Source organism: Gopherus evgoodei, chromosome 1 (genome assembly GCF_007399415.2).
Source record: "Gopherus evgoodei ecotype Sinaloan lineage chromosome 1, rGopEvg1_v1.p, whole genome shotgun sequence".
Classification (NCBI taxonomy): domain Eukaryota; kingdom Metazoa; phylum Chordata; order Testudines; family Testudinidae; genus Gopherus; species Gopherus evgoodei.
The window spans coordinates 286431956-286454083 of record NC_044322.1 but is presented as its reverse complement, the minus strand read 5'-3'; the positions used below and the strand labels follow the sequence as shown (position 1 = coordinate 286454083).

Below are 22128 nucleotides of genomic sequence, written 5' to 3'. Positions count from 1 at the left end.
TTGCTATTGGGCTTGCAATTTCATGTGCCAGATCCTTTAATATTCTTGGATGGAAATTATCCAGGCCTCCTGATTTAGTCCCATTAAGCAGATTGTGTTTGACTTCCCCCTTGGATATAGTAGTTTCCATTAACCACTCTGCCACTATCCCTAAACTCCTCATTACATTTATTAAAAACTGAGGAAGTATTTATTTAGGTGTTGGACCATTCCTAGACTGATCTCCACGCCATCTTTACTGCTTAGCATTCCCAATTCTTCTTCTCTTGTTTTCTTTTTATTTATATGTATATTTAACTTTTTATTGACTGGCTGTGGTAAGAAAAGAACTGAAGTAGTTAGCTCTACATAGCCCTTTTATATCCTCAGATCCAAATATTCACAGCTGTGAGAGGGTGTTTGAGGAATCCCAGTTGATGCTGCGTTCCAGCAGATTTCTGAAGCTCAACTGTGCCAGCTGGTTCATCTCATAATAAGAAATATGCAGAGGCCAACTCCAGAACCAAATTAGTTTTAATAAATCAAATTATTTTGTGATGTTTATGACTTGAGATGATTCTGCTTTCTCTCTGTGATTTCAAATCACTTTAGAAACATTAGCTGAGCACTATTCCACTTCTTATAGATGTGGAAACTGAGGTACAGACCAGTTACTTCCATAAGGTCACACAGCAAGTCTGTGGGAGAGCTAGAAATAGAACACAGAAGTCTTGACTCCACACAGTCCTCCATATTAAAAATGGTATTGTTAACAATAAAAATAAATAAATACAATAAATAATAAAGTGTCCTGGTACTTGGATAGGCCTTGTTGAGAACAGTTTAGGAAATTGGAACTTCACAAAAAAGTACCATACAGCACACCCTAGTACTTGAGAAATTCTTACATGAAATAGGATAGGACCTTCACAATACATTGAGTTGGAACCAGCAACATTTTCCAGGGACTGATATTTAGTTTATGTTCTTTCTAAGAAAGCAGCCATCACTGCTATCAGCCCAGTCCTGTCCACATGCTCAATGTCTCAGTTCTATCTTTTCCCAGAACCAAGTTTCACTGAGTTTCACCCACCCATCCATGCCTGGAAAGTCAGCGAGTAAACATGAGGTTACATTACTGAATAGAGGATAATGAAAGCCATGGACAACACAGATGTAGAAAATGTTGCTGAGCTACTGCAGCAGAGGCAGCTTACAACACTGAGGCTGGTTCCGAGCACAGACGGTGAAGGTTTCCAACTGCAACACAAGCGGAAGGCTAGCGCCCCACCTCCCTACATCAGGGGACTGCGCGGCTCTAACACCCACATAGCAACCCTCCAACCATCTCTAGGGCAGGAGAGTGTGGGGCTGTAACACCCTCACAGCTACCCCCGAACCATTCCCTGGGCAGGGGGTGTGAGGCTGTAACACCCACACGACTGACTAACCTCCCTCCCATCCCTAGAGCAGGGGAGCGCGGCCCTGCAGCACCCGCAGGGTGACCCGATGCAATGAGCGGCCCCTGTGCAGCGGGGCGGCTACAACTGTGGCACAGACACACCCGCCGGGCCCGGGGGCGGGACACTCACACACACGCAGGGCGCAGCTGCAGGCCGAGAGGCCCTTCGGCGGCTGCCACCCCTCGGACTCCATTTCCCAGCGCGCGCTGCGGGCCCGGTCCTGCCGGCGGGAGGCGGCGGCGGCTCAGCTCCAGGCGCGGAGACGCGTGAGGGGAGCCGGGGCCATGAGCCGCCTGGGCTCGGTGCAGCGGAAGGTGCCTTGCCTGTTTGTGACGCAGGTGAAAGAGGAGCCCTCGGCCAAGCGGGAGCGCCAGGTACCGGGGCAGCGCCTGGGCCCGGCCGAGCAAGCAGGGGCAGGGGCCGCGGGTGCGGGACCTGCCGCCCATGAGGGGCGAGCTCAGGGGTCGCGCTGGAGCTACGGGGGTGGGGGGAGAGGAAGCCGCTCGGGCGCGGTGGACACCGGGTGATGGAGGGACTGACGTGTGCTGAGTAAGAGGGGGCGCGGTGGGTACCGAGGTGATGGGGGAGGGGGTGTCGTGGGTACCCGGGTGATAGTGGGATTTGCTGGGGGGGTGCTCAGGGTGCTGGGGGGGAGGATGAGGAGAGGGCGTGGTGGGTACCCGGGTGATAGTGCGATTGACTTGTGGGGAATCAGGAGAGGACGTGGTGGGTACCCGGGTGATGATGGGACTGGCTGGGTGGGGTGTGCGGGGGGTGGAGGAGCCTCAGGGTGCTGGAGTGGAGGGGATGCAGTGGGCAGGTTGGGGACAGGGGCATTTGAGACTTGCAGCCACATCCAGCTCTAACAATGCCTGGTGCATCTTTGAGATTCTTGGTGGATCCATGCATCTTTTCGTTGTGTAAGGCATCACTAGGAAACTGTCCACATACCAGGTTGAGGGTAAGGCAGGTGGAATAGTACTGATGAATAAAACCTTATCTGAATGATGATTTCTTTTTGAGAAGTAATTGGAGTGATTTGCTCTTCTTCATCCTCCTTTAGCCCACTTTTCTTCAGCATCTTTCTGGAGAGGTCTTTGCTTGAGGCTTTGGTTGGTTGATATACCCCAGTGACTTCAGGGGTGGCCTGATGGCATCACTCTTCCTTAACTCTGATGGAAATGATTGGTCACATAACACTTCTGATGGGTTCTCTTAGTCTCCTGTTAAAAGGAGTTAGGAGTTTATAACCCAGCAAGCAAGTATGGTGAAATCCCTGCTCTTGCATGATCCAGTCCTACCTCTGTTTCAAGGAATTAGCTCCTGCAGACCCGAAAGATCACGATGATATGGGTATTTTGTGTTTCACATTTTGTTCGTTTAAGTTCTTGAGGCTAATGTTATTTTGACTGTGGTTACGTTAGTGTGCGTTCTTCCTTATGTTACTGTTTCTTACTGTTACAAGAAGCAGACAGAAGGTTAGGGTAAAGTAAGAACTTGTTACATGCATAACTATCAAAAACTAGTCAAGTATTATGTGGAAGAACAGAAGATTAAGTATATATGTACTGAAACAGAAGGAAAAAAAGTGTGAACTTGATTCTGTCCTGTCTTGCACCTTCTGTATTCATCTACACCAGTGCCTTGTGGGTGTACTAATCTGAGCAGGTAGCATTTTACACCCATGGTGCACAGGTGTAGATTGCTGTAGAAGGTGCAGAACAGGAAGAGAATCAGGCTCTTTCTTCTTATGTATTTCAATAACAGTAGTACTTAGAGGCTTCAACCTACGTTGGGGCATCATCATGGTATGTACTTTACCACATAGTGAAAGAGACAGCCCCTATGCCAAAGAGCTTACAGTCTAAAGAAGAGTGAGGGAAAGGATATTATTCTACAGGAGAGTATTTTAAAAGTAACCTTTACCAAAAATGATTTTTCTTCATCTAAACGTATTTCTAGAAGTCTTACCAACACCATTTCTCAGAAAACAATATCAACTTCACAATGTCCACTGGGTGTCTGTTCAGACTCCTTGGAACACTCGCCTCTTTATTCTTTCAGGAAGAAAGGTTTAGTTCAAGACTACAATCTTTATTATGTTATTCAAAATGTGTCTGCTTTAACCAGCTTCCATCACTCTGGTATGTTTTATCACCATCATCTCTGAACGTAAGCTTAGGAGCAGTTAGTCGCTCAAATGATGCATAGAACTTTTGTTGCCATGGTAATGTCTTGAAGGCATCTATTGAAATTTTGTAGCACCAGGCTGGAACTCTTCTACATTACACACATTACTTCAAAGTGGAGGAGCAGATTGTTCCTAAAGATAAACCCAGAATAGAAAGGAGGGAAACAGGCTCATTAAATGATTCTTTATCTATGACAACAGGTGTGATAGTTTTATTCCTTTGCCTTGATGCATTTTCAGATTGTAATATATTGTGAAATAGTTGCATTCTTAGGCAATATTAAAAACTAGGAATAAAAAAATGATGCTGGATTTGTGGATGTCAATTATAATATGTTAGAGTCCGTATGGGAAGTTATGGAGTGAGGTTTAAATAATTGTTGTCTTTTCAGCCATTTAAAGTTTTGGCAACTGAAACCATAAATAGAAAGGCGTTAGATGCAGATATATATAATGCAGTTCCAACTGAGAAGGTGGATGGAACCTGCTGTTATGTAACAACGTATAAAGGTAATATGGAAGATTTGTATGCAGACTTCTCATGTTGATTTAGTACCGATAAGTTGTGAATAATTTTCCTTTTATTGATTTCACATTTTATTGCATTCCTTTATCTGGGAAATTCAGATTCTCACTGTCATAAACAGATGGTTAAGGGTTAATGCCTCTTTTACCTGTAAAGGATTAAAAAGTTCACCTAGCCTAGCTAACACCTGACCAGAGGAACCAATGGGGGAACAAAATGTTTCAAAAGGAAGGAGGGAAGTTTTTTCTTTGTTTAGAGTTTTCAGTTTCAGCCAGAGTGGAAAAGATCAAGGAACCAGCCTCTTATCAGAGTAGTAAGTTTTAGAAAGGAATAAATAGGTTTATGTTTACTTCTTTGTAACCTATCTTATGCAATTAGAGGTAGACTCAAATTGGGTATTTCGGTATTTTTTTGTGTAACTAAATTTGTGCCCAGGGGAACGTCCTCTGTGTTTTAAATCTGTTGTCTGTGAGAGTAGCTGGTATGCTAATCTCTCCCAGAGGGTTTTCTTTTACCTTTCTTTTCTTTAATTAAAAGCCTTTTTCTTAATACCTGATTGATTTTTTCCTTGTTTTTAGATCCAAGTGGGGTTGGATTTGGATCCACCAGGAGTTGATGGGAGAAAGGAGGGGGGATGGTTAATTTCTCCTTGTTTTAAGATCCAAGAGATTGGATCTGGACTCACCAGGGAATTGGTGAAGGAGTCTCTCAAGGCTGCCCAGGGAGGGGGAGGTTTTGGGGGGAAAAGGAGTGATCCAGACACTGAAATTCTGGATGGTGGCAGCGATACCAGATCTAAGCTAGTAATTAAGCTTAGAAGTGTCCATGCAGGTCCCCACATCTGTAATCTAAAGTTCAGAGTGGGGAAGGAACCTTGACACTCACATTAAAAAATATATGGCTTTACTATAAAATTATGCAGTAACTGATAATGTAATTTTATAGAAGATACACCTATTTGTAAAATTGTTCTGGACTTTCATATAGCTTGTGAGACCAAAGTCCAGGTGAAAATGATCTTGTTTAAATGAACCTGGTTGCCAAAGAAAACTATTCTACCTGACTAGTCAGATTGGCATTTTGTCATTACAATTTTTTTTTTCTCAGAAAGTCTGATAGTAGTTTATTTGCAGAGATGCAAGGAAAAAGTGTAGTTCAATGAATACCTGGTGAACTCTTGAAAATTCCGCCTGGTCTCACTTCCTACTGAAAGTATATTTTAAATATGCATATATCTGTTTTGTGGGTTTTTAAAATATATATTTCAAGCAGTTTGTGCATCATATTAAGTAAGCAAGGTACTGTTCACAGTGCTCTTAGGTTTTCTGATAAGTGAGCAAATTAACCTCAATTTAAATATATCCTGTTTTTATATGACTCTCTTTTTTTTTTTTTTGAAGGCAGGAGGGAATAGAATATTTACTGTTGGATATTTTACCTCTCATGTTAAACTGTCCATTTTAATGGCAGAAATCCTGTCTTGCATGCTATTATCTAAATAACCTGTTGTTTTTGTAATTCTGAAACCTGTAGGGCAGCCGTATCTTTGGGCGAGGTTGGATAGAAAACCCAACAAACTATCTGAGAAAAGGTTTAAAAGATTCATGTATTCAGTGGAAGACTCAAAAGGTCTGTGAGGTTTATTCTCTTTTCTTTTCCTCTTGGTAATTGAAGTATTTCTTTGAGATGAATATCTTCGGTTAAACAAAACCAGTATTATGTTGAAATATTAGTGATCCGGCTCAAAACTTCTATATTTCTTTTCAAATACTATGATGACTTTACTTATCTCTGTGTACTATCATTATAATTTTGGCTAAATAGTCACTTGATTCTCACTTTGGGCTACTATTAAATACTAAACTTTTTCTGAGTGCATGTCTCCTTCATTTCCTCATGGTATTTCTTTTGCTAGAATGGAAATTCATTGCTAGAACAGAACGTTTCTTATCAAGGATTTCTTTTCTGCTAGCGCCATCTCCCACAATTCTGGATATCTAGAATCATAGATGATTAGGGTTGGAAGAGACCTCAGGAGATCATCTAGTCCAACCCCCTGCTCAGCAGGACCAGCACCAACTAAATCATCCCAGCCAGGGCTTTGTTAAGCCGGACCTTAAAAACATCTAAGGATGGAGATTCCACCACCTCACTAGGTAACCCACTCCAGTGCTTCACCACTCTCCTAGTGAAATAGTGTTTCCTAATATCCAACCTAGATCTTCCCCATCGCAACTTGAGACCATTGCTCCTTGTTCTGTCATCTGTCACCGAGAACAGCCCAGCTTCATCCTCTTTGGAACCCCTCTTCAGGTAGTTGGAGGCTGCTGTCAAATCCCCCCTCACTCTCCAATTTGTGAACATCCTTTCTGTAGTATGGGGCCCAAAACTGGATGCAGTACTCCAGATGTGGCCTCAGCAATGCTGAATAGAGAGGAATAATCACTTCCCTCGATCTGCTGGCAATGCTCCTACTAATACAGCCCAATATGCCATTAGCCTTCTTGGCAACAAGGGCACACTGTTGACTCATATCCAGTTTCTCATCCACTGTAATCCCCAGGTCCTTTTCTGCAGCCAGTCAGTCCCCAGCTTGCAGCGATGCATGGGATTCTTCTGTCTTAAGTCCAGGACTCTGCACTTGTCCTCGTTGAACCTCATCATATTTCTTTTGGCCCAAACCTCCAGTTTGTCTAGGTCACTCTGGACCCTATCCCTACCCTCCAGCGTATCTACATCTCTCCTCAGCTTAGTGTCGTCTGTGAACTTGCTGAGGGTACGATCCATCTCATCATCCAGATCATTAATAAAGATGTTGAACAAAACTGGCCCTAGGACTGACTCTTGGGGCATTCCGCTTGATACTGACTGCCAACTAGACATCGAGCTGTTGATCACTACTGTTGAGCCCGACAATCTAGCCAGCTTTCTATCTCCCTTGTAGTCCATTCATCCAATCCATACTTTTTTAACTTGCTGGCAAGAATACTGTGGGAGACTGTATCAAAAGCTTTGCTAAAGTAAAGATAGATCATGTCCACTGCTTTCCCCATATCCACAGAGCCAGTTATCTCATCGTAGAAGGCAATCAAGTTGATTAGGCATGACTTGCTGTTGGTGAATCCATGTTGACTGTTCCTGATCATCTTCCTCTCCTCCAAGTGCTTCACAATGGTTTCCTTGAGGACCTGCTCCATGATTTTTCCAGGGACTGAGGTGAGGCTGTAGTTTCCCGGGTTCTTCTTCTTCCCTTTTTTAAAGATGTGGCTGCTGTCCTCCCTGTGTTCTACCTCTCCCCCTTTTAAAGATGGGGCTTCTTTCCTCTTTTTGCAGCTCTCAGACGCAGATCTGTGTTTTAGTGTTGCAGTCTGGCCACAGCCCTTCTGCTCCTGCTTGCTGCCAAATGAATTATTTCCAAAATGAAAAATTTGCATAACATCATTATTAAAAAACATTCCAGGGATAATGGAATAGCTATATACATTAGACCAAAGAAGATGGTCATATGGTAAGGATTCCACTTAATATCTTACCTTTGATTTATGAACTATCCAGAGTGGAAATTTTGGGAGATGCTGCTAGCAGAAAAGAAATTATTAGTAAAAAGTTTTCCATTCTGCCACCTAGCATCTCTCAGTGCCGGACATCTGGAAAGTAGCAGGCAATGAACAGATGTAGGGAGGTTATGAAACAAAAGTTGGGTAGGAAAGAAGTACCCCACTTTTTGTGAGTCTGTATTTATTTCTGGGCAACTGCTTACAGCATCTTCCTGCCAAAGGAGGCCTCTGCAGAAAATAGAAGGTCCATGTTGTAATGCTTAATGAAGGGGTTGTCTGTACACCAAGTGGCTGCTTTGCAGATTTCTGTAGTGAATGCAGTAGCTTGTTGCACCCATGAGGTTGCTAAGGATCTCATGAAGTGTGCCTTGATTCCTTCTGGGACAGGAGCCTCTGATGATTTGTAGACTTCCACAATATGTAGTCTAATCCACCTAGCGATGGAGGATTTGGAGAGCTGTGAGTACTTGGCATTTTGGGTGGAAAGTCACACATAGGGAGCCTGGTATTTTTGTGGATTCTTTATGTTTGAGAGAGATTTTCAAAACTCTTTTGACATATAAGATGTTGTGCCTTTTTTAGTTGGATGCTGTGGTTTTGGACAGATGAAGGATGCAAATCCTCAACGTCCCTCTCTCCCCTCCCCCAATATTAAACCAGCCTTAGGTGAAACTCGGAGTTCACCACTAAAATTGAAAAAAATAATGTTCTGTTGCTGATAAAGTGCCCACACCTCAGGAATGACCCTAAAGAGAGTTATAACCACCAGCATTGTAAAGTAGAGACACCCAGGCACTGGGAAATTAGGGAGGATACAGAAAGAGATTCAACAAATGATAAGTTAAACTCTGACCAATGTTTTTATGCTGACCATCTGCATAAATGGAGAAGGTCACAACTAAGTTGAAATTTGGGCATGAAAGATAAAATGTAAAAAAACTTGGGCAGAAAGGAGGACACATAGGTAATGTAATTGATAAAAATGTTATTTAGGGATGTGGGATAATGTTATAGGTTTAATACATTTGAAGGAGGTAGCTAGCTTTATCTATATAATATAAATGAAAAACAGTGCTCTTTGGGAGCCATTTCTGGACTGCAGTTCAACATCAAGCTGCTGGAACTCTGAATATGTATTCTGGGTGTGTTGCTAATAAATAGATGTTTAGAACACAGCTGTGTAAGGCTGTTTAATTGGGAAAAGATCGCACAGACCTGTAGAGCCCTGAGCCCCATAGAAAGGGCAGGTACTTAATTTGGCCAGGTTTCTCCCTGAGCCCCATGGGAAAGGATAGGTGCCTTACGCCCCAAGCCTTTGGAGGGAGAGGGTTGGGGTGCCTAAATTAACAGGGTCACATCTTGAGCCCTTAGTAGGATATAGGCGGGGTACCCTGTATTGTGCGAGGAACACTTGGGAAGTGTGGGAGGAAAAGCTTACTTTACAGAGAAAGGATTCTGGTGTTCTGAGCATCACCTTGTCCTCATGGAACATGCAGTAAGGCTCCTGTATAGATAAGGCTGCCAGCATAGACTCTCACCTGGCAGACATAATTACTATTAAGAAATAAGTCTCTTATGGACAAATAAAAGGTTAACGCTGAAGTCAGAGGCTTGTCAGGGCATACAGAACTAGCAGAAGGTCCCATTTTGGGAAGAATGGCCTGACCACTGGTCTGGCTAATCAGACTGCTTGAAGGACTCTAGCCACCTGTGGATTGTCTGCAGGGAGTCTGAGGATCCTGTGAATAACATGCTACTAAAAGCAGATATCTGGCATGCAGTGGTGCAGGGCTGAAGGCCTCTGTCTATGCTTTCCTGGAGAAAGTCCAGAATGATTGGAATTCCTGGATTTCTGAGATTAGCATTGCTCCTGGCACCATGTTGCTGAATCCTGACTAGACAGGGAAGTGTGCTTTAGTATTGAGACTCTGCTAGATGAAAGCAGTCAATGAGTGTGGAGGACAGACAGAAGCACTAGAATGTCTCGTTCTTAATAATCAGGCTGTTAGTTGAAGCCATTTGAGGTTCTCAGTCTAGAGGCCCTGGGCCATTTGAGTCTTCAAGTGAGCTCCCCAGCCTTCTAGGCTGGAGTCAATTGCAAGGACTAAAGGATCTGGAAGGCAGATGGGCATATCGTTGGGGTTATTACCATGGGCTGACCACCGCTGTAAGTTCCAGCAGCTTGATGTTGAACTGCAATCCAGGAATGGTTCCCAAAGAGCACTGTTTTTCATTTATATTCTATAAGTAAAGCTAGCTGCACCTCTACCCCAATATAATGCGACCCAGTATAACACGAATTCGCATATAATGCGGTAAAGCAGCGCTCCGGGGGGGCTGCACGCACCGGCGGATCATAGCAAGTTTGATTTAACACGGTTTCACATATAACGCGGTAAGATTTTTTTGGCTTCTGAGGACAGTGTTATATCGGAGTAGAGGTATACTTCATTCAGATATACTAAACCTATCACATTATCCCACATCCCTAAATAACAAAATTTTTACCAATTACATTATCTATGTGTCCTCCTGCCCAAGTTTTTTTTACATTTTATCTTTCATGCCCAAATTGTAACATAGTTGTGACCATCTCCGTTTATGCAGATGGTCAGCAGAAAAACACTGGTTAGAGCTTATCTTATTATTTGAATATGTGTGTTGGAATCTGTACTTGATCTTTCATGTGTTCTGGGGAATGGTCCCACATGTTTTGTATAAAGGCTGAAGACTTCTGATGCGTGATTGTGCCTATGGAGTGTTCGTCGTACACAGCACAAGGAGTCCTAACAATTTGAGGCATAGAGCTATGCCTGCAGCTCTGGAGTAAGAACATAAATTCCTGTGTGGAACCAGAGCACTTTTCTTGGCATTTATGATGAAGCCATTCGCCTGGAAGAGATCTGAAGAGGGTCTGAAACATAGCCCTATGTGCTGCTGACTGCTCTGGAACTCTGAGGATGTTGTCCAGGAAAGGGTACAGATGAGTTCACTATGACCTGGCTGTGGCTAGTATCATCAACATCATCTTTGTAAAAACCCTGCGGCTTGATGACAAGCTGAACAGGAGAGTTTCGTACTGATAATCTTTCCTGCCATAAGCAACCCTCAGAAGTCTGCGGTGGCACTGTCTGATGGGGATATGAAAATATGTATCTGCTAGATCTGCTGAAATAAAGAAGTCCCCCACAACAGCAATGACATTGGTGGGCAGGGTCTTCTTCTGAAACTTCATTTTCTTCATCCACTTGTTGAGCTTTTTGATGTCAAGAATGGCTCAAATACCCCCTGTGCACTTCTGTACAGTGAAGAAGACAGAGTAAAGTCTGGAGAACCTTTATGCTGAGGGAACACAGTCTATCATACCCATATCCAGAAGATAAGATATTTCATTCTGGATTGGATTGTCTGGTTGTTAGAGCTGGGTCACTGGATGAAGAATGGATGGGGTGGAGCTCACAGCCTATGGGAGTGTCCCTAGCTTATTATTTCCCTGATCCACTTGTCTGTGGTCGATAAAAATCATTCCTTTATGAAATGAGAAATCCTGTCCTCTTGCTTCAGCTCTGGGTAAAGGCCTATGAGATCTTTGTCATAAACTGGATTTCAGAGAGGCTGAATTCACTCAGAACTGTTTCTTCCTTCCCCACCCCGCTCCCTAATTCCACTGTTTGGGGAATCTGTTGACTCTGTGAGGAAGAGGAGAGAAAGGTGCACTTCTTTCTGAATGCCAGTCTCTGTTCTTTTCTGTGGGAAGGGAGAGAATATTTAGATTTAGCCACATTATCAGCAATCACCATATCCAGCTTTTCTCCAAAAAGGAGGGAGCCTGTAAACTTGGCTAAGCATAGGACATGCTTAGAGTGAGTATCCCCCTTCCAGGGTTGTAGCCATAGGTGGCACCTGGCTACTGAGCTGGAAGCCACAACTTGGGCTTGAGGCTTCAAAGTCCATTTTAAGAGTGGCCTTCATCTTTCTATCCGTGGGTTCCTTAGGCTTGAACTCCACTTCTGAGGAAATAATCATATCCCTGGTGAGGGACACTGCATTGGCATCAACTTTTGGTTTATCAGTAATAGAGCCATTGGGTTCTTGAATGTTGTAGAGTCTGAGGTCGCTGTTGTTAATATGCTTGCCTTTATCAGGCTTGTTCCATCCATCCCTAATCACTTCCTTAGAGGGAGAAGCGAAGGGATATTGCAGCCACATGTGAGGATTTTGAGGGGAGAAATTTACTCTGAAGCTTACTCACAGGAGGCTGCTTAGGTTTCAGAGTCAGAAAGCTCATCTTCCTCAATGGGGGAGGAAGAGGAATCAGAAGACTCGTAGCTTCTGGATTTTTTAATGTGCTTTTTCTTTCCCTTTTTTGCCTTTTAGATTTTTTTTTAAATCTTTTGAATGTGCTTTGGGAGAGCAGAAACTCTGCTGTGGCTTTGGTGAGATCTTTTGTGGCTTGCTTTCCTTAAGACATGAAGACTCTCTTGAAAGCTCTGTCTCAGAATCCTTCCCACTCAGTCCCATTGTCCCTGGGAGGGGGAAACTCATTATCAGAAAGTATGTGTACACTGCAATTAGACATTCGTGGCTGGCCCGTGTCAACTGACTCACGCTCAGGGGCTTGAGCTAAGGGGTTAATAGCCGTGTAGACATTCGAGCTTGGAGGAACAAGCAGGGGGACACTGCAGTGGTGGTTCAGGGAAGTTGAACCCCCAAAGGGTTAACTAACTCAGGGAGGGGGAGGAATTCTGAGAAAGGAGAACACTGCTCTTAACTGGCCAAAAACTGAGCAAAGAAGTTAAATTAGAGGTAGGGCAGGAGCAAAAAACCTGTCACTGTTTGCTGCTGCAGTGGCAGAGAATCTGGCAGCAAGCAGGAACAGAGGTGTTCTGGCCAGACTGTTCAGTGCTAAAAGGCTGCTCTGCCTCCATGAGCTGCAGAGAGGAGAGCAGCCCCAGAAGTCCAGGATTGTGGGAATGGAAATTCTTTGCCTAAATATCTTAGTAGACTAAATTACTTAAAAAACAAAAAACAACAACAAAAGATTAGACCTTGTGCTGGTGCTCTTCCTATGTCAGATTATTTGAATGTTTACTTTGAAAGATTATCACATAGTCGAATTAGCTAACGTTTTGTCACAAAATAATTAATTACCTTTTTTGGTTTGTGTTTTTTTAAGAATTTATTTGGAATATTGAAGAAGACTTCAGACCTGTCCCAGAATGCTGGATTCCAGCAAAGGAAATCCAGCAATCCAGTGGAAACCCTTTGCCTGATGAAAATGGACACATTCCAGGTATATACACCATACAGTCTGGTTTAAATGAAAAGGGGACTTTTTAGAAGTAGAGAAGTGGATTAGAATTAGGCCCAGAGTTAAAATACCAACAGAACAGGACTCAAAGTGGCAGCAGACCCTGCTAGAACAATAGATGCAAAACCTGAAGACACATATCCACTGCTGCAATGATCAATATCTCCCACACCACACCTTTCAAGGTGCATTGATCCTACACATGTCTACCCCAAGCTATAGTGTACCTCATCCGGAGCACTAACTGTCCGAATAACAACTGTGTGGGTGAAACCATAGGCGCCGACTCCTTGGATGCTCCAGAGCTGGCAGCCAAGCTCCCCCCGCCACGTCCCGGCTCTTCCTGGTCTTTGGCAGTGCTTAGGAATTTCCGGGAGGGAGAGTGAAGGAGCAGGGATGGGGCACGCTCAGGGGAGAAGGTAGAGAAGAGGCAGGGCAAGGACAGGGACTTGGGGGAAGAGGGCAGGAAGGGAGCAGGACTGGGGTGGGAAAAGGCGAGGTGAGGCAGGGACTTTGGGGAAGGGGTAGAATAGGGGTGGAACAAGGGCGGTGCAGAGACAGGCCAGGGGCGGGTGGGGGGTTGAGCACTCACTGGGCAGAGGGGAAGTCGGTGCGTATGGGTGAAGCCAATCACTACCCTCTCTAATGAATTCGCACCTGTGGATGAACACTTTTCACAAAGTGATCACTCTATATCTGACCTTATCAGTCCCTCATCCGCAAAGGAAGCCTGCACAACACTCTCAAAAGACAAGCCTGGGAGCTTGACGTTACTCTGCTAGACATTAAAAATGTGGACTGAACAGAGACACTGGATTTATGGTTTATTACAACACTAACCCCCTCTCTTTGTCCTATGACTGCAGAGGTATTAACGGGCCACTCTGCCTTGAATGTTCCCTTAGAATATGTGCAAACTACTTATGCTAAACAATTCGTTCCACCCTGAATTTTGCAATGACCCTGGGAGTACCTTTCCCAGACTTGAAAAAAGCTCTGTGTGGCTCAAAAGCTTGTCTCTCTCACCAAAAGAAATTGGTCCAATAAAAGATACTACCTCGCTGACCTTGCCTCTCTAATATCCTGGGACCGATATTGCTACTACTACACTGCATAGCACCATATTCAGAAAGTCCCTTCCTAACATGTCATTTACTCATATTCAGTCATGCTTTGTTCTGCTGTAGCGGACATTTTTTTTTCCTGTGGCATTTGGCCACGCTGATTTGCAAAGCTTTGATCCAAAAGAAACAGTTGTCCCTATTAAATTCCTTTGCCACATTTCTTTGAGGTACAATGTAACTTTGTCCTTGGGATAAGTTTATTTTCCCTGTAAAAATATAATTAGATATGTAGTTCTTCATATTAGTAGAATGCTGTAGTTTACAGCTACTTTCTAACGCATGCACAGCTTTTAATGTGCCTTGACAAGAAGTAAAATGGAATGTTTTCTCGTAGGTTGGGTGCCAGTGGAGAAAAACAGCAAACAATATTGCTGGCATTCATCTGTTGTTAATTATGAGGCTGAAATAGCCCTTATATTGAAGTGCCATGCTGATGATCCTGGACTTTTGGAAATCAGTTCTGTGCCATTATCGGACCTTTTGGAACAAACACTGGAGCTTATTGGAACTAATATTAATGCAAATCCATATGGCAAGTATAGCACGTGGTGTTGTTTTAATACTCATTAATACCTTAAATATTTTAATGTGTTTTAATCGAGACTGAATGGTATGGTGTCTCTTATTCCAATCTCTTATTTTGTAACTAACTTCACTAAGCTCCATGAATTAGAAGCAACTTGTACGTTGCCAAAATGGCTTATTAACATATTATAACCTAGTAGCTCTCAAACTTTTGTATTGGTGACCCCTTTCATACAGCAAGCTTTTGAGTGTGACCCCCCCCCCCCATAAATGAAAAACACTTACAAAAATATTTAACACTATTATAAATGCTGGAGGTGAAACAGTGTTTGGGGTGGAGGCTGACAGCTTGCGACTCCCCCCACCTGTAATAACCTCGTGACCCCCTGGGGGGTCACGACCCCCAGTTTGAGACCTCCCCCCTTATAAGGCTTTAAAAAGGAAAATGAGGGGATAGTTACAGCAGTGCCCAAAGGATGAGTACAGAGAGATTATTAGATATCGATGATTGGCAGTTTCGCACCATGCACACAGTCTCTTTAACTATCTTTCTCCCCTCCCAACCTGTTGCATGTAATTCCAAAGGGTTGCCACTAAGATACATTTCTTCTCCTCCATGCGAGACTATAACTCTGTCTTCACTGCAAACAATAGCTGTGTTTTTACAAGGTAGCTACGTTGATATAATACCGTAGTAGCTAGTCAACCTAATCCTGTGCCTTCCACATGGGTTGACCTTAATTAGTTACATTCAGGTAAAAACTACCCAGGCTATATGTTCACGAGGATTTTACGTGAAGATAGCTATCATAATGCAAAAACACACTTTTTTTTCTTTTAGTGAAGACATAACATTGAACTAGCAGGGGCAATGTTTGCTCCACTTTCCAAAGCCAGTCAGTGATGTGCTGCTAACTTTTAATAAGAGGCCTCCACAAAAAAATTTCCTTTTGGGTTTAGGTGAACTGCTGCTGCAGTGAAGTTGGATGAATGACTGGGGCGTATACACTTGTTTTCCATTTAAACAGACATCTTTTCTCAGAACCGAAGAAGGGTGCAACACCACTTGGGAAACAAACATTAAATTACACTTGATTGGAAATTTTGTCTTTTTTAATGATCAGCTCTCTCTCTTTTATAATGCAGTTTAAAAATGAGCAAGTTAAATAGGCTTTTGAGTGTTCCATGTGCTTACTTGTAACAGTTCATTCCCAACGTAACAGCTTTTGTCCTAACATGGCAGGAAGAGTATGCTATAGTTCTTCTATACCATCCCTATTATCACTTCAGTCACGACACATGAAGTTTGTGTTATTCCTGGGGGGAATTGAGCATCAAAGAATTAAACATTCTGTGCACAATATTTTGAAGTTCTGCAAAATTCTGCCTATTTTATTTGTCAAAATAACAATATAATCCTGCTAGTTGCAATTATTTTGGTAATTTATTTCAAAATACCTGCCAGCAGTTATGTCTGTAACAATACAGAGAACAAAAAACATTCAGCAAATGTTTTTTTGACAGATTCCTGGCTAAGCATATTAATACAGAACTTTGAATAATAATTCATTTAAACTGTAATACAGAAACATATTTCCCATACTCCTCAGAAGCAGTGGAAAGGCTTGGGGGAGTCAGGTTTAGTGGAGCAGCTGAGGGAGAGAGGAGGAGTCTGAAAGTGAACTTGGAGGGTTGTTGGGTGTGGATGGGAGAAGCATGGAACTGGATTTCGGGTTTTTTTTGGAGGGGGGGCGAGAGGGGGTGTGATGTTGGGGAGCCTCCCCCATGCAGGCCCTGGCTGACCCCTAGCCTCTCCCATTCAGTCAGGCACATCTGTCCCTGTCGCAGTGTTTCCCTGCACCCCAACTCCCCACTCAGCCAGGCATATCTGCACATGTTCCCATGTGGCCCTGTAGCCCCCAATCTTATTGAGCCCCTGCCTCAATGCTGTCACCTCTCTAGTTCCTGTGACACCCTCTCAGCAGCCCTGTGTGGCCAACTTTGTCCATGTCCCCCATATTCTGTGCCTTCTCACCTGGCCCCATAGCCAGGATGCTGTGAGGAAGGCAACTTCTCACCCCTCCCTACTCCAGCTTGTGAGCTAGCTGCCCTCTCTTCTGGTGCCACAGCAACCCCTGGTGGATGAAAGATGTAATTTAAGCACATCTCTCACAAAATGTATATTCTGTCCTGGGGAGAGGAGGAAGGGGAGGATCTGAGGGGGGACATAAATTCTGTATGTGCGCAGTGGTGCAGAATTGTCCCAGGAGTATTGTCAAGTAGTCTTAATTTGTGGCTCTTCAGAGCATATTGAAACAGAAATCTCTTCGCTTGCAAGACAGACTTAGTATGTTCTAATCAAATTTAGACTGTTTTCATTTGGTAACTGTAGAGCTTAAATATATAAAGCTTGCTGTTTACGTATCTCACCACAATAGTATGTTAAGGGTAAATCAGTTTAAAAACACAGTTTAAGAACTCACTTTTTTCTGATACTGAGAATTTTTTCTGTGGTAAGCATGTCAAGGTGTAGTTCCTTCAGATTCTAATAAGGTGGTTGTAGTAGTGTTGTTATGGGATCCATTTGGAATCATGTCAAAAATCAAATATCTATCTATACACAAGTTTTCTTTAAAAACAAAAAAAATACTTGTTTTTTAGATGCACTTTGACATACAAACTGCAGAGGTGATTTAATTTCCTAGAAGCTGTATCTTTAAAACTGAGATTACAGCCTATATACACTACTGTACTTCTGTTGGCTTACATTTTTAATGTCATAATATTGCATGGGGCAAGAAGTTACAGTGGAATCAGAAAATTATGGACTTATGTCTCCCTAATATGAAAATAAAAATTAATATCCCACTTTATCCTGGACAGGAAACCTACTTCTGTTGCTGAAAAGAAGGGGTGAAATCCTATCTCTGTAGAAATCAATGGAAAAATTTCTGTTTATTGCAGCTGAGCCTGGATTTCACCCAATGTGTCTTAGGCCAATCCTCTGTATCTGACAGAAATATTCTGTGACAGCACTCTTAATGTGGCTGTAATAAGTAATAAAAATAAGGGAAATTTTGGCTTCAGTGACTGTACATGATTTAACAGGTTAATTTTTTTTATATTTATATATATTATATATATATTTATTTATTTATAGGATTAGGAAGTAAGAAGCATCCTGTCCATCTTCTTGTACCACATGGAGCATTTGAAATAAAGAATCCACCTATGCTGAAGCACAGTGATATATTGTCTTGGTTTGAAAGCTGCAGAGAGGGTAAAATTGAAGGAATTGTATGGCATTGTAATGATGGACATTTAATCAAGGTAATTATTTTAGAATGTCATGAGTGAATCTGCACTCCCAAAAACTCTTAAAAAAAGCTGAAACACTTCAAGGACAAAACAAGTAGTGTAAAAGGCACTGGATTAAAACACCATATGCACTGTTACTTCTAGTTGGGTGAGAATCAGTTTAGCTACTTTGTGAGATCATGTTTCAAATTAGCACTTGACAGCTTTGATCGGCTCCTCACAAGCCCAGTGTGATAATTTTCAACATAAACTGAGTTAGGCACTAGTCACCTATCTTTGCTCCCAGTACAAGCTTCAGTGGGGAGCCAACTAGAATATCTTACCCAGTTTATTTCCGGGGGCAGGAGGGCTCCAGCGCTTCACATACCACTTCTCACTTGTAGCCGGAACACATGGTTCTCTTGCCCAGCAGCTCTACCTTTTTGTAACTGCTGTGTTGTAGCTTTTCAAACTATATTGGACTCTTTGCAATATTTAATGGTATTTATTAACTGTTATAAAAACAAATTAACTTCAAAAAGTGCTATAGTCATTTATGCTGATGGAGGTAAATCCACCTGCCATTATCCTATACATTGCTTTCCATTGTGCTTTCAATAAACATTCCACTCCCCTTCAAACTCTCTAAGGTGGATGCCAAGAAGAGCACACAAATGTCTTAGCATAATAGGTCCAAATATTAAGCAAGTAACAATGTGTAAAACTTCTGCCTCCACCCTAAATTATGCCAGTAGTCTGAACAATTAATTGAAGACGGACAAAATAACAGATGACCCCTGTATTGTCTTGTCCTGTGGAGGTAGCACCCAACAATTAAGGCTTGCTTTTTTTTCCCCCAAGGGCTTGTTTGTGCTAAAAAAAAACAACACCCTATTATAATCTTTCTGTAACTGTTCTTTGAGATGTGTTGCGCATCTCGAGCACAGTTGCTGGAATTTTTTCCCCTAGTGCAAGGGTGGGGAACCTATGGCACACAGGCTAGATCCAAGCCGTTGCTTAATTTCATCCGGCCTGTGGCAAGTCTTGGTATCCTCCCTCCCATAGGGCTGAAGCCAGGAGTGTTGGCTCACCCCACTGCAGGGGGAAGCTCTGAGTCTCCACGCTTACCTGGGCAGATGAATTGAATGTTTTATATTTCTCTCTAACCCCATCCGCCTCTTCCCCAAATTAATTTGTTTTTTCACATATGTGGAGCCTGCAGTTGATTTTTTTCTGTGGATTAGTGGCTATACATATATTGGTATGTACAAGCACTCAAAGAAGCACAGATTCTTATAAAGGGATCCCTTGTTTTATAACAATCAAAATGAGCTGGCATTGTTTCTGCAAGATTGGTCTTCAAACTGTGGTTTGTAGGGACTACTTAGTGATCTAGTCTGCCACTTTTCACATTCACCTGCTAAATCACAGCTAAAAATAGGGTGACCAGATAAGAGGAAGGAAATATTGGGACACGGGGGCGGGAGGGGGAGGGTCCGCTGGTGGAGCAAAAAAAAAAAATTGGGACAAATTGCATCCTGACTAAACATCGGTATGCGGGACAAATGCCTAAATATCGGGACATCTGGTCACCCTAGCTAAAAAAATACAACACTGTCCTAGTTTTCATCACAGCAATTGCGATTGTTGCTACCTTCTTTTTTTGAGATCCCTATCCCCCTGCTTTTCTTCACTCTTAATGTCTGAATTTGTGCTGCTATCTAAAACAAGTTGTTATACTTCAGCTGTAGGAAAGTTTAGTAGTTTGAAGTGGTATATGGCAAACTTCCAGAAGCAATTTGTCATATAAGTAATTTTCACACACTGTGTACAAGAGTTATGTGCTTTCTAAGTGATATGTCAAAACCATGACATCAGTGACCACAGCAGCTACCTGTTGAGTTACGAGTGACGGATATTTATAATAAGTGGTCAAATGTATGAGGATGTTTACACTGATCTCCTGTTTCTCTCTTCTTAGCTCCATCGACATCATCTTGGTATGTGCTGGCCAATTCCAGAGACATATCTGAATTCTCAGCCAGTTGTCATTGCTGTTAATAGGACCAAATATGACTGTGACTTTGAACCAAAGTGTTTGTTTAACCATTTTTCAAAGCTGGATGGGCAGAGGTTCAGCAGACTAAAAGATATAAAGTTTGATGTTTAAAGAGAAAAAAGAATCTTGTCAGAGATTGCTGCCATATGTATTATTGTACCTTCTTCTCCTGTTTTGCCTACACTAGAAGTGGATATTTTTGCAAATAAATTATGGCATAGGTAGCTCCATAGCTACAGTGCAAATGATTGGCATAAATATGATCCATAATATGAAGCAAAAGAGCAGTAAAGGCAAATCCAAAATGGATCTTCCTCTCTTAGATTTTAGCACATTTGTTGTTTTTGGTTTTGAAAAAAGCCTTAAATTTTGAAACTGTTAGAGCTAATAGGAGGACAGTGTTTAATATTAGCTGCTTCCAGGGGCTTGTATAGTGAAGCAGAAAGTGATGGTTTTAAAACAAAAACAGAAATCAGCTAACTTAGAGTTTCTGAATTTTTACTGCCTGCAGTTTATTCTGAAGTCAAACCGCCACTCACAGGACATTCTCATGTTTAGGCTCCAGACTTAGGGCCCAATGCTTTCTATTATATCTGTGAAGTAACACAGATTTAAATCAGTAAGTGAAACCATAATCAGGCCCTACATTTTTTAAAGTTTACAATTGTAACAATTTTTTATTTGGATTTAAACATTCCACAATATTTGTAATCCCCCTCATGCTGCAGTAGTGTGCTAAGACTTGAAAACCAAATAGTGACATTGTTTACATTGTCCCAAGAGATCGGATAAACTTTTTTTTTGTTAATAAGGCAGCACAAATAGTGAGAAGTAAACTAGTTTTAATTATTTGAAAATGCTCTGTAGAAACAGACAAATAAAAGGAATGTGATAGTCCATAACTGTTTAGAAAATAACTCAAGAACAGCTTGTAATGTTTCAAAAATTTAACTTAGAAAAGTAGACAATTCAAATTGTGTATTCTCACAATTTGGTTCTATTTACATCTGTGCTCTGCATGTAGCATACATCCACCAATACTAAAGCTATACAAATATTAACAGTTTTCAAATAAATTAAATTAGCTTTACCTCTAAGCACTATGTATATATATTCATTGCCTTGAAGTATTAACTCTTTCTGTTGTGCAGTAGTGTCAGACAGCAGATCTGGCTTTGTAGTCAAGGGCTTCCTCACCCCAGGATTGCTGAAATCCTTTGATCTCTCCTGCTATTTCCTGCTGTCACTTCTGAACTAAAGCATAAAATATTTAAAACGAGTGGGGAGGAAATAAGACAAGTTTTCACATTGATTGCTAGATCTATAGCATCTGAAGCACTAATGACAAGATTTTAGTAACTTTTTTGAAAAGTCTGCTTCTGTCTTTCTCTGGTGTCAAACTATTGTAACTTCAACAGAGCTGGTCCTAATTCACAATGGTGAGAAATTAGAATCAAGCTTGCATACAAGTGGTATTACATATAACTGCCAAGTGACCCAATTTATGTGTTACTTCTTAAAATACTTAACATGGATTTAATCAATAGACACATTGGCTGGAATATCCACATGAACGCCAAACTGTTCAGAAAGCTGCTTTAATTTCTCCTCCAAGATAATATTTTTTTTTACTTCTTCATTGTAGTTGTATTTCAGATCCTCAATTTCTTCAAAAAAGGAAGGGTCAAAGTTATCCAGTTCTCTCTTCAGCTGTTTGATTTCTTCCTAATAAAAGAATTGAATAGTACCAACTTACTACAATTCAAAATTCTACATTCTGTTTTTGTGCCAATGTGTATATAAAAGGACTAAATGACAACATTAATTGTGTGACTGCCTTTTCCTTAATGGGATAGATTTTTAAAAACAAGCTTTGCCTCGTGCATTCTGAATATAAAGGTGCAGGTTATCATTTAGGTACCTTAGTACTTAATTGCACCTGCAAGTCACGTGGCTTTGATATATGAAAAAGGAAGCTGAGTTAAAAGTATGTCGAAACAGAAATGTTTACAGTGAGACTGGAGTGCTTTGTTAAATTAATCACACAGTCAGTACAGCATAATTATTACATAATGTGGTAAGAGAAAAGAGCTCTT

At 41.9% G+C, this 22128-nt stretch overlaps 2 protein-coding genes across 7 annotated transcripts in view; one reads left to right on the top strand and one right to left on the bottom strand.

The window, feature by feature from the left end:
- The first annotated feature begins 1638 nt into the window (after positions 1-1638).
- C1H12orf29 (chromosome 1 C12orf29 homolog) lies at positions 1639-21129 on the top strand. 3 transcript variants are annotated; one of them, XM_030548598.1, is made up of 7 exons: positions 1639-1780; positions 4026-4143; positions 5693-5788; positions 12893-13009; positions 14486-14683; positions 17837-18006; positions 19955-21129. In XM_030548598.1, the coding sequence occupies exons 1-7, from the start codon at positions 1727-1729 to the stop codon at positions 20141-20143; spliced, it is 942 nt and encodes a 313-aa protein (XP_030404458.1). In that variant the 5' UTR covers positions 1639-1726; the 3' UTR covers positions 20144-21129. The 3 variants fall into 3 exon arrangements, with proteins under 3 accessions (XP_030404458.1, XP_030404457.1, XP_030404459.1); XM_030548597.1 differs by having other exon boundaries at positions 1639-1816; XM_030548599.1 differs by lacking the exon at positions 1639-1780 and adding an exon at positions 1968-2795.
- CEP290 (centrosomal protein 290) overlaps positions 20524-22128 on the bottom strand; it is a 118961-nt gene continuing 117356 nt past the window's right edge. For all 4 annotated transcript variants that reach the window (XM_030548587.1, XM_030548586.1, XM_030548588.1 and 1 more), the window contains one exon: positions 20524-21757. In XM_030548587.1, coding sequence (XP_030404447.1) covers positions 21569-21757 — 189 coding nt within the window. In that variant the 3' untranslated portion in view covers positions 20524-21568. The remainder of the gene's footprint in view (positions 21758-22128) is intronic.

Coding starts and splice junctions, on each gene's coding strand:
- C1H12orf29 (XM_030548597.1), top strand. CDS start 1,727: ATGAGCCGCCTGGGCTCGGTGCAGCGGAAGGTGCCTTGCCTGTTTGTG. Junction 1,817..4,025: donor CGGCCAAGCGGGAGCGCCAG/GTACCGGGGCAG, acceptor TTGTCTTTTCAG/CCATTTAAAGTTTTGGCAAC. Junction 4,144..5,692: donor TTATGTAACAACGTATAAAG/GTAATATGGAAG, acceptor TGAAACCTGTAG/GGCAGCCGTATCTTTGGGCG.